The sequence below is a fragment of the Trachurus trachurus genome (assembly GCF_905171665.1).
Source record: "Trachurus trachurus genome assembly, chromosome: 10".
NCBI lineage: Eukaryota > Metazoa > Chordata > Actinopteri > Carangiformes > Carangidae > Trachurus > Trachurus trachurus.
The window spans coordinates 18,464,679-18,484,463 of NC_139894.1; the positions used below are offsets into that span (position 1 = coordinate 18,464,679).

Here is a 19,785-nt window from a genome sequence, read left to right on the forward strand (position 1 = left end):
TCTTAAAACCTTTCTACACACAGTGTTTACCTCAGCACAGACAGTGCACGCTCCTGTTTAAGCCCCAAACTTCTTCTCTCATGCCAATGATCTCCTCTCTGAGTAGGCTACTGTACACCATAATGTTCACAAACTCTGTATCTAATTGATAAAATCATTAGAATAATTTGCCCAGACGTTCAATTTTCAGGTTTGTTTTTAATGAAAAAAACTTTAGTATTTTACAAACAAGATTTTACACTCAAAAGACAAACACAGATATATAAAAATACATCTAAAAAACACACAGTCTATGAAGCTTTTGATATGTTTCTGCTGTTATAATGCTTTATCGTGTTGCACCGTTCAGATCTGGACAGTCATGTGAGTTGTAGGCTGGATGCTATTTGTCTACTCAAAGCTTCTTCTTTTTTTTTTCTTTTTTTAGTTTTCCTTGATTTAATATAAAAATATAATTTTAGATGCATGCTCCTTAGAGCAGATGAAGAAAGGTCACCGCATGTGCAGTGTGTTCTCTTATCCAGCGGTTGCATAATGTCTGTTTGTCCGTCCGACTTGCAGGCAGCTGAACCAGTCAGCGGGACATCATCCGCACAAACTCTGTAAACACAAGACAGAGGAGGAGTGAGGGGGGGAGGAAGAGGATGATGAACTGTCTCTGCCAAAGAGGTCCCTCAAGAGCAAAGAGGATTTATCTCATTACCCTCGAAGTCCACCAGGCCGTCTCCGTTGAGGTCCACGTCTCTTAGGATCTCGTTGATCTCCCTGTTGGTCACTTGTTCTCCCATCAGCTTCTTCATGGCCTCGCGCAGCTCCGTCAGACTGATCTGACCGTCTCCGTTAGAGTCAAACTGGACACGACAAAGAGAGAGACGTCACAGGACAGGTGAGAGGACGGAGGTTCACCACAACTGCCCCTGTGTCCCAACAGTTACTGTAGTGAACAGCGTGTTTGTCCTGACCTCTTTGAACGCATCTCGTAGCTCTTTGACCCCAATCATGTCTGCTGTCTCCGCCAGCATCTTCGGTCCCATCAGCTCCACAAAGTCCTCAAAGTCCACTTTACCTCCACCTGCAGGACACACACACACACACACACACACACACACACAGTGCCATGGAGCTCAGCTACAGTACAGACAACACATTTACTACAACTGAAATGGTCATTATGTTCAGTTGGTGTACTGTCTCTGCTCCCACTGTAGTTCTATTCTATTCTATTCTATTCTGCTATGCCCTGTTCAATTTTATTTTACTGGTTTCTATTCTATTTTATTCTATTCTATTCTATTTCAATCTGTTCCATTCTGCTTTGCTTTGCTCCGTTCTATTCTATTCTGCTGGTTTCTATTGTATTGTATTGTATTGTATTCTGCTATGCTCTGTTCTATCATATTCTATTCTGCTATGCTGTGTAGTGTTCTGTTCTATTCTGTTCTATTCTAGTCTATTCTATTCTATTCTGTTTTATTCCAGTCTGTTCCATTCTGCTATGCTCTGTTCTGTTCTGTTCTGTTCTGTTCCATTCTATTCTATGTGACATGTTCTAGGCTGCTATGCTCTGTTCTATTCTATTCTATTCTATTCTATTCTGTGACATGTTGCTGTACCACTCACAGATCTGCTGGCTCAGCTCGATCAGCTCCATCTCCGTGGGCATGTATCCCATGGTCCTCATACACTCCCCCAGGTCTTTGTGGCTGATGTAGCCATCTTTATTCTTGTCAAACTCCACAAACGCTTCACGCAGCTCTGGTGAAAACACAGACATTCACAGTCAGCGCTCAGAATAAGACGCTGTGTGAAGCAGAAACACACTGTGCTGTCGTAAGACAAATCATCTCACCATCAATCTCCTCTGGCCTCAGCTCCCTGTCCTGTTGGAGGGAGAAGTTTCACACATTAGATTCTCACTTCATACTCCACAAAACACACACACAAAGAGAGGGGAAGGGAATATTTAGAGAGCTTGTTTGGCATAGTAGAGAGAAGTAAACACTGCCTGATTTGAGGCAGTATCACTGTGGCAACACTTGTACAAGCACCTAAATACACACACACACACACACAAACACACACACAGACACACATACACATACACATTCACACATTTGTAATGTGACACAGGGGCATGTTGAATAAGAAATAAAACCCAAACACAAAGTGACCAAATCAACACAGAACAAATGAATAATGAGCGGGAATTATTATTGAACACATATTTTCATGTGTAACCAAAGTCCTGAAGTCTGGACTTTGACTTTATATGGAGTGAGTGAGACATTGTATATTTACATTCATTTCAAACCGACCACATGTATTATTAGGCTAGTGACAAACTGTCAAAAAGGGCTTTAGTTTTTGAGATACCCCTACCGGAGGTAGAACAAAATCTAACAATGTTTTTCCTCATCTCTAAGGTCTCCCATATATGAAATGGATTCTTAGGTTAAAATATTTTACTGCAAACATTGTTAAATTGATACATATTGTCATACACCCCAAACTTAAAAAAGAACAAAAATACAGGCTGCCCATATGGGAGTTAAGACACATAAACTCATGTAGATTAATAACACAAGCTCTGACAGCTTTGAAACTTGACATAATTGTGGCCAGGAAGTTCCTTTACCTATTAGAAAAAACTGCATGTTAATATCTTGATGTGTGTAACATATAGAGACCTATAAACACTTGCCTTCAATAAGCGGACATACAAAAAAAGAATATCTATGCAGAATATTCTCATTTACTTTGTAGTTGCTCAGCCAGGGATTGTCATAGAAACACATATGATGGCTTGTTTGAAAGATGGATTTGTGCAGAATCCAGTGATACCAAATATGTGAATATAGCATGCATAGTCAGCATAATACATCACCAAATGTATGAGGTGTCCCAAATGAAAGAAAGTGAAACATTAACATAATCAAGTCTCCACAGCCCATTATCAATGGTGACAAGAATGTTGACCAGTTCAGTCTTACTACAACCTAAGTAAGAAACTTTGGGTAAGTGCTACTCTTTTTTATAATACATTAAATAATATCATATTTCATGATGACACTTTATATAGTTCATATGGAAACAAATATCCAGTAGAATCAGTTTAAATTGAAATAGAACACCTTAAATATATACTGCATACACCCACTTGAATTTATTTTTGGTCAAGACATTACTGCATAATGGAAAATAATAGTGTTAGTGTTGTGTATTTCCCTAATAACGCACAGGACGCAGTGACTCTTACTGCACATGGCACCTTTACTCAGCTCGTGCAAAACCAGAACTTCACACACATATCCCAGCATTCCTTGGTACACTGATAACAACGGCACAACGGTCACACAGAATACAAAACTCAAAATCTGATACATCACCCCCCCACCCCCCCTCCCCCTTTTAAATGAAAGTACACTTTTGTTACACCATGACTTAAAATATCAGTACCTTGTATTACCATACAAACTCATACAAATGTCTCTAAGTTAATTTAACAAACTCCCTTGTCTTGCTTTTTTTTTTTTTTTTTAATTCTGTACCTTTTTGAGCTCGGCATAACAGCAAAGCTATACTGAACTGAAAACAATAGTTACATTATTATTATATTGACCAACTTAGTCCAAGTGTCAACCTGCTTGTAAAGAACAATCAATCTGCACATTAACGGTCATAGCGCTCAGGCAGCTTCCTTTCTCTGGCTGAGCGGCGCAGCATTGGAGATGCTGCTGGCACCTCTGCACTGTCCATATGCAGAAGATCAGAACCGGCTGACACGTTGTCTTGGAGCACACTTGGCTGGGTGGACGTGTCAGTATTAGAGGTTGTACAGTCAGTATCCAAAATGAGTCCATCAGTCAGTTGTGACACGGGATCTCAACTGATCCCCATGTCTCCTGTATGTTATGTCTGTGTCTGTCTCTTGCACTTTGTAGGACACTGGTCCTGTTTGGTGCTCTATCACTCCAGGAATCCCCCCCCCCCCCCTGCTGTATTGCAAAGAGAAAGATCTGCTCACGGCCCGCTGGTCATGATAGAACTTCTGCATGTACTGCTTTCTGCGAACTGTGACTGCAGTGTCAGGATGCATCAGGTCCAGGTGAGTTTGCATATGTCTGTTTAGAACCAAGTCCGCAGGCGACTGACCAGTGGTGCAGTTTGGGGTACAGCAATACTGCATCAGAAACACAGAGATCTTGTCCTCAATGTTGAGTGTAGTCTGAGAAAGCTTATTAATTCCACTCTTAAATGTCTGCACATATCGCTCTGCGAGACCATTAGAAGCAGGATGGCCTGGGGTGCTTGTAGAGTGCAGAATTCCATTCTGATGCATGAAGTTCTTGAACTGCGTTCCGTTGTCAGTTACAACATGCTCCGGATGACCGTATGCTGCGAACAGTCTCCTTAGTCTTGTGATGAGGTGCTGGGCATTCTGAATACTTCTAGCCACTTGGAGTAGGCATCTACGACAATCATGAAGGTGTGACCTACAGTAAGAAGGGGCCTGCAAAGTCCACGTGTAATCTTTTCCAGCTCTGGCCTGGAAACTCCCAAGGATGTAAAGGCACCTGCCGAGGCATCCGTTGTTCCATCTGGCAAGATTCACAGGCTTTGCAGACCTGCTCTACATCCGTGTCAATCTTAGGCCACCATACATATTTGCGTGCCAGAGCTTTTCACAACTCCTTGATGACCAGAATGCAACTCTTTCAACACAACTTTTCTGAGCCTCTCAGACAAAACCACCCAAGTGCACCAGAGTACACATCCACGTTCAGCTGACAGTTCATATCTGCGTGTGTGGAAGGGTTTCAGACTATTGTCCACATCATCAGGCCAACCATTCGTAATGTATTTCAGAACCTTGGCTAGCACCCTGTCTGTGCATGTGGCACGTGCAACTTGATCAGCATCCACTGGCACTTGCATCAAATGTTCAGTTCATAGAACATGCATGAATGTTCTGCGCTATGGCTTCAGTCCCTACATCGCTTGTGTCAGGTGAGGGAACCCTTGACAGTTTGTCTGCATTGCTGTGTTTTTCTGAAGCACAGTACTCAATGCAATAGTCATAAGCAGAGAGGATGATTGCCCATCTTTGAATCCAGGCAGCAGCCATGGTGGGCAGGCTTTTGTGTTCTCCAAAAAGAGTCAGCAAAAGCTTATGATCAGTGACAAGCTTGAATTCCCTTCCCCATAAATATTGATGGAACTTTTTGACTCCAAAAATCAATGCCAGTCCTTCTATTTCAATCTGAGAATATTTGTTCTCAGCAGGGGATAGCGTCCGTGACGCCTAAGCAATGGGACGGGTTTCTCCTGTTGGCCTCTCATGCTGAATGACAGCTCCTATACCATAAGCTGAGGAGTCAGAAGCCAGAGTGAGGGGTAGGTTAGAAGCATAGTGCAGGAAAATCTTGTCACTTGTTAGCAACTTCTTGCACTACTCAAAAGCCTTTTGCTCTGGTTTCTTCCACACCCATGCCTCGTCATACTTTAACAGCCTATGGAGTGGAGCTAGTACAGTGCTTTGGTTATTCATAAATCGTCATATTAATTCACTAACCCCAAAAATGCTCTCAGCTCTTTCCCACAGGATGGTGCTGGTGCGTCCTTGATTGCTTTTATCTTGTCTGAAGATGGATGAATGCTATGGCTGTTCAAAACATGTCCCAAGTATTCAATCTGCATTTACCAAACTCGCATTTGGTTTTCTTGACTCTCAAGCCGCTCTCTTGGAGTCTCTGTAGCACCTTTTGCAGCTTTTTCAGATGATCTTGTTCAGTTTTTCCTGTAACTAAAGCCGTTTTCCCACTAAAATTAGCGGGTCGACGCGGGTTTTTTAAACGCGGGTCGACCCGCTAACAATCGGCATTTGGCCCCTTTCCCATTGACCAGAATGAGCCGAGTCTGCCCCCCCCGCTGAGGGATCAGACAGAGCATAAACCAGTCGCCCCGCTCTCATCCGCGGTGCAAGAGACACACACAGTCATGCCACAGCCGCCCGCCGCGGAGTGTCCGTCCGCCGAGGCAGACTCTCTGGCTGGCTGACCTGGAGCACCAGGACCGCGGAGGACAGAGAGTCTGCTGTGGCCGGATGACGGACGTCCGCGGCACAACACGTCAGTTAAACAGACTGTCGCTTTTTTTCTTTTCTTTTTTTCTATCGTTTTCGGTCAGTGTTCTCTGATCTTTTGATCCCAGTCTCGGATGAGAGCAGAGCGGAGCAGAGCTTTGTTTTGGTACGTGATATGAGACGCGACCGGCGCAGTGTCATCACGTAAATTAGCGGGTTGACGCGGGTCTGGCGTTCCCACTGCAAGCCGAGCAGAGCCGAGCCGATTAAAGGCGATTTTAACCCGCGTCGCTTGCCGAGTCGTTTGACCCGCGTCGACGCGGCTCGGTGCGCCTTTCCCACTGCCACCAAAAGCCGATTGTTAGCGGGTTTAAACGGGTTTTTTGGCCAGTGGGAAAGGGGTACAACAAATCATCCCAATAGACAACAACATCCAGATCTTTCATTAGATTTTCCATAATCCTTTGGAAAATGGAAGGTGCTGAACCAACACCAAAAGCCAGTCTGTTGTACACAAATAACCCTTGATGTGTATTGATGGTCAGTAGTTTCTTTGTCTCATCCTCTAGAAGGACCTGCTGATATGGTGAGGCAAGATCGATCTTTGAAAACACAGTCCCGCCATCAGCTCCTCATTTCGGGGCAAGGGATAGGTCTCTGTGGTGGCAGCCTGATTTACTGTTAATTTATAATCGGCACACAGCCGAATTATGTTGTCTCTTTTCTCTACAGGCACCACTGGTGCAGCCCACTTACCATACCAGCCTTCTCGAGTCAATCTAATTCAGCATCCACTCTTGACTTCATGGCAAATGGCAATGGGCGGCTCAACATCAGAATTATTTTCCATTATGCAGTAATGACTTGACCAAAAATAAATTCAAGTGGGCCTATTTTTGAGGTGTTCTATTTCAATTTAAACTGATTCTACTGGATATTTGTTTCCATATGAACTATATAAAGTGTCATCATGAAATATGATATTATTTAATGTATTATAAAAAAGAGTAGCACTTACCCAAAGTTACTTACTTAGGTTGTAGTAAGACTGAACTGGTCAACATTCTTGTCACCATTGATAATGGGCTGTGGAGACTTGATTATGTTAATGTTTCACTTTCTTTCATTTGGGACACCTCATACATTTGGTGATGTATTATGCTGACTATGCATGCTATATTCACATATTTGGTATCACTGGATTCTGCACAAATCCATCTTTCAAACAAGCCATCATATGTGTTTCTATGACAATCCCTGGCTGAGCAACTACAAAGTAAATGAGAATATTCTGCATAGATATTCTTTTTTTGCATGTCCGCTTATTGAAGGCAAGTGTTTATAGGTCTCTATATGTTACACACATCAAGATATTAACATGCAGTTTTTTCTAATAGGTAAAGGAACTTCCTGGCCACAGTTATGTCAAGTTTCAAAGCTGTCAGAGCTTGTGTTATTAATCTACATGAGTTTATGTGTCTTAACTCCCATACGGCCAGGCTGTATTTTTGTTCTTTTTTAAGTTTGGGGTGTATGACAATATGTATCAATTTAACAATGTTTGCAGTAAAATATTTTAACCTAAGAATCCATTTCATATATGGGAGACCTTGGAGATGAGGAAAAACATTGTTAGATCTTGTTCTACCTCCGGTAGGGGTATCTCAATTTTTGGGGGGCATTGTCACTGGACTATATGGTTTATTACTTCACTATCATTTTTAAAATGTGGAGTGTTGGGTAAGCTGCATTACACCAGTGCATCTCCAAATGAAAATCTGTCTAAATCTTTATGGATTAAATTGTTTACCACAATATGATATGTATATAAATGTATATGACAATTCATATAGCACACATCACAAGTGGCAACCAGATTAGTTGTGGGTGGTTGCCAGGCAACAAACATCCAGAGATTAGGAGATCTGGGCGGTTTAGTTGGTAGAGATACGTTTAGACACATTCCATACGCTGCATGAACATACCACTCAACCTTTGCGTGCAAACTTGTCTCTACAAAAGTCCACGCCCACAGTGGAATGTGAGATTCAGTCACAGTTTAAAGTAAGAGCTTTGGAGGGGAAATAATACAGGACAAATCCCCTGTGACCATTTTATTCACTTTTTCACCATTTACACGACAAACTAAACAGTATCGTCTTTTAAGTCTTTACTTAAAACACATTTCTTTCGTTTAGCTTTTCCTGATTTTATCTAACTGATTTCCTCTGTTTTATCTTTTTGCTTCTACCCAGCTCTGCTAGTTTTATTGTTGTTTTATTTTATTTTATTTATTTATTTGTTTATTTTATGCTCTGTGATTTTATCTTATTGTTTTAACTGTCTGTGTAAACTCTCTCTTGTTTTAACCGTGATCCTCATTTTTCTCTGTTAAGCACTTTGTACTTTCATTTGATAAGTACTCTATAAATAATTTTTTTTATTATTATTATTATTATGAACAGACAGACAAAGTGCATTATAAATGTATAAATTGAGGTCCACTAAATTGTTAACAAGCGATTTCACAAGAACATCAGTGGCATTCATTCTAGTTAAAAAAGCGATGAAAGGAAAATACCATCAGCTTTCTATAAAATGATGAATTTCGACTACAGTCCAACGTCACCGGTTTAGTGAAGAGATGGTAGAACTTGTTTTTTCCCAGAGCCACAGAAGCAAACTTGTTCTTTCTAATAGCTAAAACTAATCAACATATATTTTTGTTATCTGTGAAGGAATAAACATGAAACCATCTCTCCCCCTCCTGACACATTTTCATCATTAGACATCTTATAATTTCTCTTTACATTGTACTTTTTTTTGGTGCATTAACTATTTAAAGGGAATCTGCATTGAAACTAGCTGTTATGCAGTGACCCAATAGACCTCAGGAGCCCTTTTTGGGGCATTTGGGGCAACTAGGTGATTGGACATTCAGCCTTGTCCTCCACTGCACCACACATTTCAGTATAGCTCCACAAAGCCAGTCAATATTTCCATGGAACTGAATGATCGACCTCTTAAAGCACAAGCGGTGCCAAAAGGTTTGATCGTACGAGGGAGGTGATGTGGTGGGATGACACAGCGAGGGGTCACTTACAATGTGAGGAAGAAGATGAATCGAAACAAGTGGAAAAAGGCTGTGGTGGGGGGGGAGTTTGTGTGAGGACACAGCGTGCTGCACACTTCGTGTACATACGAGTGTCTGGGAAAAACCCTGTTTAAGGAAGATGCAGGCCGGGCCCACGATGTTGTGCAGCACGTTGCAGTTCTTCACCAAGGCACCAACGGGATCCTTGAACGTCGGCTTATCCTCCACGCTCTGATCCTTCTCCTGCTCTGGCTGCAGACCCTGCTGGGCCCCTGCCCTCATCTTACCCCGCAGGGACCCCTCCATTACCCCCTTCAGAGACAGACCAGCCTGTTAACCTGCCATGCTCAACATCAGTCACCCACTGCCACCATGACTCCTTATACACAAAACAAAATTATCAAATTTTTCAAGGAACAAGGTTAAGACCCTCTGTTTTCTAGACATGCAAACATTAAACCTGGATTACATAAGCTGCTTATTATTTCAAGGCAATCCACTCACATCAGATATTTTTCTCGCTGTGTCAAACCGTCTTGATCTTGGGCGTCTCCTTCTCTGTCCATCCTGCTGCAGTCTTACAATGCTGCCTCTCACCGAGTTAATTCTGATAAGTGTCTGCTCTAATGACTGACGTCTTGTGTCAGTAGGCTACATAATGCTATTACAGTAAGAAGTTGCCCATTGTGTCCTTGATTCAAATTTTGACTAACAGCGAATGGAGGGAAACTTGAAGGGAGACGAGAGAAGCTTCAAAAACAATGCAGCAGTTTCACCACACACGTCTGATGTTTATAATGAGATAAGACAGAATATTTCAGGCAATTTAGTGGAAAAGAGCCAAAAGCAAGTAAGGGGGGCATTGAGTTTGGATTACTTTTTTACACTGTTTCCAAAGGGCAGTGACAAACTTTGATGCTCCAAGTTGCAGAGATGTTTTAATCACGCACAGACAACCACACAAATGATAATTATTCATATAAGTTGTCAAAATAAGTGAGTCCAAACAAGTGCTCTTACCTTTGTCACTGTGTCTTTCATAGATGGTTTGGTGCAGTTACCCATTACCAAACCTCCACCAGTCAACAGCCTCTCTCACTCCTTTCCTCCCTCGCTCACTATCAGACACTTTGTTCAGTTCTTTATTTGTTTTTCAGCTCCTCTTTTCCCTTTATTTTTTCATCCGCCTAGCTTTGTCGCCTCAGAGGAGCAGCTAAGCTTCGAGCTCTGAACTCAGACACAGCGGCTCTGAGCGTCCCATGCTGGTCGCTACCCGTCACATCTGATACCACAGAGATGAAAACCAGCTCTAATCCACACAAGAGAAATCCTCAACGACTCCACCCATGTCTGTGTGCGATCCAGACTCCAGAGATGTCACCAAACAAAAAGAAGCACGAAGCCAAACAACATGAAGAAGCTCAGCCGAAACCAGTTCACTCACAACGTCACTCTCTCTTTTCTCTTCACACTTATCAACATTTTGACCCCCACCCCCTCTCTCTCCCCAGCCTCCCTCTCCTTCTCCCCCTCCTTCACATGTCACACCAGCATCCAAATGAATTCATCAACAGCATGAGGAGTTTCAGAGGGAGAATTAAGAGGACATAAACAGAGAGAGGGATTAATCCCTACCATTTTAGATTAAAGAGGATGGGGTGGTGGAGAGAAAAAAGAGAGGAGGGGATACAGTAAAGAGACGGAGAGGAAGAAACAAAAAGAGAAACTGACCTCAACTTGAACTTTGAACATGAACTCTACATCCTATCATCTTTATTTCCCGTTCATCTCCTCCTTATCCTGCTGCCTTTTTCTAAGCGAAAGATCAGACTGGACTAGGGCATTAACATACAGTAGCCTATATACTGCAGCTGTAGGAAAATGGTGCATAAAACAAAGATAAAAACATGTTGCACAACAGCAACTAAACAAAAAACCGAAATGCATTTATGAACTATTACAAACTCTAAAAAATGCTGGCAGATTATAAGTGTAAATGTGGGAATGAGCTCATTAGGGTTAGGGAAACAACAGGGCGGATTTGCTTGCGAAACATAATTTTTCATGACAACCTGAGAGGTCAGAGGTGACGAGAAATTTAGTTTCAATATCCACCAGTCAACTGTCAACTTGTCAAACTATATATAAAAAAAACAAAACAAGTCATAGTTTCGTTAAAAGCTTGTTGTAGATTCACAGAGATTCCCTCTGAGCTGTGAGTCCGCCCCCCCCATGAGCACTTGGAAATGTCTAAAGTTTAAATTCTTCTAAAGCCTCCAACTAATGAAAAAGCACCACGACACTTCATTGAAACACTCAATAAAGGGAAGTTTATGCAAGACGCTGTTTTACTGGTGTGAGAATCATTATCTGGTGTGGGGTCAGGGGCATTACAGTAACTGCAAATAATCCCTGAACAAGCAATAACTTCTTTTCTTGGCCACTTGGGGGCAGCAGAAACAAAACTGACATATTAGCACTCGGTTGAAAGGATGAACTTGTTAGAAGAGAGAGTTATTTTACACATCCAGTTGTTATGTGCAACATGATAATCCATTTGCCTTTTCTTTCTTTCTTTTTTTTTTTTTTTTTTTTTGCTGTTTGGCACTAAGCAGTGTACAGAGGGTTTATAGAGACTTAAATTGTTGTCTGCTGTGGCCGATAATGACACTATCAGAGCAATGACAGTGAATGAAAACATGTAGGTTTAACACATCATAAAGATTCAGGTGATTATTCTCTAAGTTCTCACATAGTCACATTGTTTTCACATAGTTATTTGACACATTGTTATTATCAGTTACAGCCACTTGAATGTTTCTAAAATCTGCCAATTCACACATCTTTTTGCTGTCAACCATAACATCCTTGTAATTTGTCACTTTTCTGGCTGATCAGGGCTGCAGCGTTCAGTTGACCAATGCTGTTAAATTCATGTACATGTCCTCTTTACACAACATGTGAATAAGAACTGATATAGAGAAGCAACTGAGATGTTTGTGAAGCACATAACAAACAAACAGTCCCACATGCATTTATAGCGTCTTGTAAGAAGCAGCCATCACCACTAGAGGCCACTTCTGGGCCAGTCTAATCACTGGGGTTTTATCTGACAGCTGCAGCGGTGAAGACCTCAGACAGTGATGATACAACAACATCTACTCTCATCAGAACTTGTAGACAGATTGAGCCTTCAGTGACTGATGGAAAAAGCTTAACAGCAACAAGTGTGAATTAAAAATTACCCGGAAATGTTCTTAAGCAGAAGAACACACAGCAGATTGTTTGGTCTGGAAAGCTCTAATTGTGTGTTTGATTTGTACAGCAGGAAAACAAGTGTGAGTCCTCGAATAACACCTAGAATAACACCACAGCATCTTTCAAATCAATGTAAACATAATGAAATGGAAATTACATTTGCTTTCAATTTACTCTACAACATATTTTGAATTAAAGTAGTGACATTGACCTTCTATTAAACCAGTTGTCTTATCTTAAAAATATATTTGCACTAAGATTGTTATTTTCTTCCACAATAACCCCTAAATAGGAAACAGAAGTAAAGTACGTACAATGGACTTATGCACAAATGCATTTTGAAACACATATAAGCTGTATATGTTGCATATGTGAAATTTTAATTTATCTCCAAAGTAAGATCTGAAGTATTAATTGACACACAATATCAGACGTGAGAGGATTTAAACCTGAACATGTTTGCAATCTGAATTCAGGTTTGCGTTGCTGTCTGATTTTCATTGTGAGGAAAACTGTAAATCATGGTTTTTGTGATCTCTGGATGATTTCTGGAAGTTACACTCTGAGGTTTTTCTCATATTCTTCTTGCTCATTTGGATGGAGACTAAAAAGATAAACATTTGAACTGAAATTTACACATTTTCAACACTGTCCACAAAACTGACCAAAATGAGAGCAAACTTTATGGTTGAGCTGTTTTGTTGAATTGTGTTTGATTATAGATGTCCCCCTGAGTGTCTTTTCTGCATAGTCTTTCTCACAAATATACAGCTCATCACCACAGAAGCACAAAGTCCAAAATCCCTTCCCCTCTGAGACTTTTTTGAACTTTAAAAAGAGAAACTACATCAGTCACTGTGTATCAGTGAGGAACAACTCAGCACATCTTCATCTACCGCATGAACTCTCTTTGAGCTCCTTCATCGTCCTCCCTCATAATTTTGTGTTCAACCGACACCAGCAACTGCATCACTAACCCACACAACCAATACCATTAAGCCTGATTAATTACCTGGCCGACTCTCTCTGGTTTCAATTAGTCACACAAACGAGATGCTTACTATGTCCACACACACACACCCACACCCACACACACACACACACACACACACACACACACACACACACACACACACACACACACACACACACACACACACGCACACAGGCTCGTTTATATCACTTGTCATTGATTATCAGAATGAATGACAGAAGTCAGTCACACCAGCAGTTATATGTTTTTCATATAGGCTACTGTACACACACTGTGCCTCAGCGGTAATGTGTGTGTGTGTGTGTGTGTGTGTGTGTGTGTGTGTGTGTGTGTGTGTGTGTGTGTGTGTGTGTGTGATGGGCAAAAGTAAGGTAATGTGACTCTGCGCTCTTTGTTTTGGACTTAGGTCATTGTTGTGCCTTTGCGATGAACTTGATGATGATGATAATGAGTGTGTGTGTGTGTGTGTGTGCGTGCGTGCGTGCGTGCGTGCGTGCGTGCGTGCGTGCGTGCGTGTGTGTGTATGTGTGAGCAGGTAAACCATCTGGTATCAGATGTAGCTAGTGTCCAGTAACATGAGCTGTCAATCAGAGAAAGACTGGAAGAGGCAGAAAGGAATGAAAGGAAGGAAGGAGGAAGGAATTCAGCTTTAGCTCCTATTTTAGCTGTTTTATGAGTAATTCTTTAAAAGATTTTTTTTCTTCTTCTTTTATTGAGCGTCTGTTCTGGCTAAAATATGAATCTCCCAAGCACAATTGTCAAATAATCAAAGTGAAACAGAGGAATAAAGAAGCATATAGGTTAATTCACCATCGCAGAGTGGAAGGAAAACTAAAACTCTGCGGTGTGTGTATGTGTTATCACGCATGTAATTATTTAATTTCCTAATCAGAATCATGTGAATTAACTACTAAGACACAGACTTTCAATAACTGGCTAATTTCCAGTCAACCACTATTTGTGTAACATGAAGAGTCTAAAGTATGAGCGAACAGCAGGTCAGCTGATCACGCAGAAATATTGCTAATCAGTCAAAAAGAGAAGAAACATCGTTATCAGAAATAGATAATGAATTTATATTAATTTGATTTTAAATTGATCAGATCTTTGAAGGGAATCAACTGCAGTTTTAGGACCACCACAATCTAAAATAAGTACTTAGTGTAATGGAGAAATGACAGATATATTACTATTATTCAATCAGCAACCAGCATTTCAATGATACAATAAAACATTTTTATCTTTAGTAATGCATTCAATCGTATAAGATAATAATGTTAAAATGTTTCATCTGTATATCAACTACATGTAAAAGGAGCATAGGATGGAAATACACTATTTGACTAAAGATGAGGTTTCTGCAGGAAACTGTAAGGAGATAGTTATGATGAGACTCAAGTGTCATCAGATTAGTTATGATGTCGTATTTATAACTGTATTTGTTTTATGAGACGATAAGTGAAATGTTACTTTAGGAGGAGATTTTCTTCCAGCTCCGTCTGTTTCAGTTCAGTTCAGATCCGCGTGTGGGGGCTGAGGGTCTCTGGGTGGACCACGTGCTCGCTGTCGACGACTTGGCTCGCTTCACGCTACAACGCATCAGCTGTCAAAGGGAGGTTCAGGACCCCGAGGGACCGGCAGCACAACGACAAAAAGATATATCTCTTCTCTCCTGTCTCACTCACTCACTCACTCACTCACAGGAAGATGTGACTCTTTCTTCATGTGTTGTCCTTTCTCCCTTCCTTCTTTCCACAATCCTTTTTCCCTTCCTTCTTTCCTTCCTTCCTTCCTTCCTTCCTTTCCTTCGTCCTTACTTCTACTTCCTCTTTTGATCCAATTGACATGATCTGTTCCCTATATACCTCCTTCTTTCTTTCCTTCCCTTTTCCCTTCCTTCTTACCTCCCTTCTTCCTTCCTTGAACAAATCTGTTCCCTCTCTCCAACTTTCTTTACTTCCCTTTTCCCTTCCTTCTTTCCACAATCCTTTTTCCCTCCCTTCCTTCCTTCTTCCTTGAACGAATCTGTTCCCTCCCTCCATCTTTCTTTCCTTCCTTTTTCCCTTCCTTCTTTCCACAATCCTTTTTCCCTCCCTTCCTTACTTCTTCCTTCCTTTTTGACTCAATTGACCCAATCTGTTCCCTCCCTCCTTCTATTTTGCCTTCCTTTTTCCCTTCCTTCTTTCCTCCCATCTTTCCCTTTGTCCTTCCTTCCTTCCTTCTTTCCCTTCGTCCTTCCTTCCTTCCTTCCTTGACCCAGGAGGACAACAGGAGGGTTAAATACCAAAAATAAAAAGGTTTAAAAAAAAACACATCTAAAGTGACTCAGCAGCAGGAAGTGAGTAGGGTTTTAACTTCTGTGTAATCTCTTTTGATTTTATTTTCATACACACACACACACACACACACACACACACACACACACACACACACACACACACACACACACACACACACACACAGAACCACTTTCTCACACTACTGATCTGACCCCGGGGTGACAGATGCTGTAACCCTGTAGCCATATCGTGCGGTGTCGTGTGTCGCCGCTTTGCCATGTGAGTGATGGGATGTGATTCGATACCAGGCTGATACAATGGGCTGCAGCAGAGACAGGGTGTTCATCAGATCCCCGGCTGACTATGGCTGTATCTGTTACGGATTACACTTAATGTTTGCCAAAGTAAAGGAGCTTAAATCATCCCAAACACACGCCATCTCCATCCTTAGCTTTAGCCCCCATGGTGCTTTGCAGCTCCTGCCATTTCCCGGAAGGAGGCGGGGTCAAACAAGGAGGTAAAAACGGTTAATATTTTGTGTTGCCCTGGTGACTTCAGCTTCATGCAGCTCTGCCATGTGAGATGAAATAGGTCAGGGGTGTGGATGGAAGAGATGGCAGGATCACAACCGGCCTTTAAAGTTGAATTGGAGGCTTAGAGTTTCAGCCATTGGCAAGACATTCAATCAGATGGAAAACCTGATGCAACGCACACATGGATGCAAGCACACACACACACACACACACACACACACACACACACACACACACACACACACACACACACACACACACACACACACACACACACACACACACACACACACACACACACACACACACACACACACACACATTATTGGTCTTCATATTGAGACAAGCAGATATGTTGGCACAGCAGAAGACGATAGAATTTGTAATTTATGTGACATCCAAGAGGTGGAGAATGAAATTCATTTTGTGTTCTACTGTCCTTTCTATGACTCTATAAGACAAAACTAGTTTAGTAAGGTAGATCCAAATAACGAATCTGTGTGGTTAGAGGACGCTGAGAAGCTAAAACATCTTTTTCAGGTGAATATATTTGCATTTTCTTTATTTCTTGAAAAGGCTTCGGCAATGAGACGAAGATCGATATATAGTTGAGTACTGAAAGTAATCTTAAATTGTTTATTTATGTCACACCTGTGTGGCAGGTAACACCAACAGGAAGGACTGTCGAGTCTTTTTTCTTGTATTTGTCATTAAATGTGTCTTGTAATTTCTATGGAATGGGCCACAGTGGTGGCATGACACGAAAATAGAAAATCAATTCTTTCATTCATTCACACTCCTTTATATGATGTATAAGATATCTCCGAGTTTAAATAAAGGTTATGAAATGAAATATACACACACACATACTGTATGACCTTCTGACTCACAGACACACACACTGCAGCAGAGGGTCCCTACCTGTCCAAACACAGAGTCTACTATGGGCAGCAGGTCGACAGGCTCCACCTCCTCCTTCTCCTTCTCCTTCTCTCTCCTCTGAGATCCCTCCATCATCTCCTCCAGCTGCTCCTCCAGCATGTCTTCTTCCTCAGCCACCGCCGCCGCCGCCGCTGCTGCCATCGTCTGGGGCGACTGACTGGGTTTCTGATGGCGAGGAGGAGGAGGAGGAAGAGGCTGAGTGGCAGCGGTCTGAACATCTCCCCCACCGCCCCCTCCTCCTCCCTGCCCGACGCTGCGCTTCCTCTGCTTCTCCATCTTCTTCTTGATAGCTGCCTGCACCTGAGGTGGAAGGAGGGAAATGAGACTTGTTAAGCGTGTTCATTCATAGATGGATGTCAGTCTTTTACTGTCTTTATAATTATTGACACTTTGTCGTGTCTTGATCCACAATAAACTTTATAATGAAAGTGACAAAGACAAAGCAACACATAATGGAATAAGAAAATAAAAACAGGCTCTGAGCTTCATGCAATGTGATTTCATGGGTTCTTAAGATGTAAGAAGTTTTCTGAACCCATAAAGAGGCTTTTCAAGTATTTTCATTGATCCTGAAACTTAGGGTTTTCCAAACATGGAGACACATATTTTTCACTCCATATATTTTTTGCTAGAAAACAACATTTCCTCAATTACATCAACAGGCCTGCACAGTATAACTGGACTGAAATGCCTGTGACTTTTAATTGAATTTAATGGAGCACCATCTGGATGTTCTGCAAAACTGTGAGCAGAAGAGTAGAAGAAAATGTGTTTTAAGTACATGAGAGGGAGAGTTATACACACATATACTATATACTTTGTGCACAAACAGCTATATAAGCTATTTGTATAAAAAAGAGACATCACACACAAACACACACGTACCTGTTTTGCACTCCTCTCCGGTGGCACGCTCATGGCTCCAGCACCGCCTCCTGCGGCGGTCGGCTCTCGAATGATCATGAACATCTCGCTGTCACAGGCTCACACACTCCCTCTCTCTCTCTCCCTGCCTCCCTTGCTCGCCCTCCCCCTCCTGAGCGCTCTCAGTCCCCTGCTTTTTCTCTCCTCTACAGTGGCTGCCTCTTATTTATATGTGCTAAAATTCCCAACAGAGTCAGCTAAAAGAGGTCATTAGACTTTGTTTTTTCCAGTTTCTCTTCAAAAATTAAGATTTAAGGATAGTGATGCGGAGGCAGAGAGTTGTTTCTTTGATTAAGAAGAAAAAAATAATGAATGAATGAATGAAAAGATTCCAGTAAAAAAAGAAGAAAAAAAAGAAGTAAAAAAGTTCTCCTTTTCCTCTATTTTCTCCTCTTTTCCTCAGTGTTGCACCCTGCCTCTGCCTCTGTCCATATCGCTCCCTTGGCTTTGTGCAGGCGAGGAGGTTTTTATCATCAGCTGTTGTCCTGACTCTGGGATAGAGTTCCTGCACCTCTGCCCCCGCTTGCTATCTCTTGGTCCTTTAGGTGACACTCTATACCTCCTGAACTTTACCTCCCTTGCGTTATCTACCTGTAACTGGTCGACCTATCTCTCTCCTTCTCTTCCTCCTCCTTCCCCCCCACCCCTTCATCACAGGTGAACACTCCTCCTGTTGCCTTGGAGCCCGTTGTTAGCAGCTACCTATTCATCCTTTGTGCAATGTGCTTCTCCTCCTTCTTTTCCTTCTTCACCCATCAAAATTCAAATCAAAATCTTGTGTTTTTTTGTCTCACCTTTCCTTAACTTTTCATTCATCTCAGAATTGCCTTTATGCCATCCTCTCCTCTTCTTCGTCACCATCAGTAATCCTCATTGCTCCCCATACTGCTCTGTTCCCTATCCCCCTCAGTCTATCTGTCCTCAATCCCCTGTCCTCCCTGTTGTCATATTTGGAGTCTTTGTTGTCACACAAATTGGATTTTTTTTTTTTTTTACAGAGGTGCCCAGGTCAGCTATTCATTTAGTGACAGGCAGAGAGAGAGAGAGAGAGAGATGCTACAACAACAAACTCAGCAGCTATGTGATGATGACACTTTTTGTTGAGCTATAACACACCACTTGTGTTGTCCTGCATGCATAATCTTATCCAACAAGCATGGCTGAGCACACATGCACACACAGGTGAGCATGCCACCACTGACCTCTATTTTTAGATGTGAATGTTCACACAAGCATGGAAACATATCATTGCGCTTTTCACCACTCTAAAACATCCGTATAGCACTGTGTCTTTTTTTTTCTTTCTTTTCCCTTTTTTTTTTTTTACCAAAGGCACCAATTCCACTAAAAGCATCACTTTTCGATAAAATAAAACATCCCATCAGTGTTTCCCTAGCTCTTTGCAGCAGTTAAACAGGGACGCTGGCGGGTGTTTGGCAGCTTTGAGCTGATGAAGCATCTCACCTTTCCCCCTTTTTTCCCCTTAACTGCCTCCCGTGAAATCTCCCTCCATTTCTCTCTCTGTATCTCCTCTTAACCCGCATTAAACATTTCTCATTCAAACTAGAACTCCGACGGTGTATTTTTCTCCAGAGTTTGAGATCATGTATAGCTCAAGCTCCTAATGAGGTTTCCATTTTTCAGCCTGTCTTTCAGCCGCCTCTCTTGTCTCCCTTCAG

At 41.8% G+C, this 19,785-nt stretch overlaps 1 protein-coding gene across 2 annotated transcripts; it reads right to left on the reverse strand.

Annotated features, from left to right (window-relative positions):
* Positions 1 to 574: 574 nt before the first annotated feature.
* Positions 575 to 18,151, reverse strand: cabp2b (calcium binding protein 2b; the record flags this gene model as incomplete). Of its 2 annotated transcripts, XM_083980029.1 has the most annotated exons (7): positions 575 to 600; positions 704 to 851; positions 963 to 1,072; positions 1,621 to 1,755; positions 1,850 to 1,880; positions 17,162 to 17,482; positions 18,068 to 18,151. In XM_083980029.1, 7 exons carry the CDS (start codon positions 18,149 to 18,151, stop codon positions 575 to 577), a joined length of 855 nt encoding a protein of 284 aa, XP_083836155.1. The 2 variants fall into 2 exon arrangements, with proteins under 2 accessions (XP_083836155.1, XP_083836156.1); XM_083980030.1 differs by lacking the exons at positions 17,162 to 17,482; positions 18,068 to 18,151 and adding an exon at positions 10,197 to 10,241.
* Between the last annotated feature and the right edge of the window lie 1,634 nt (positions 18,152 to 19,785).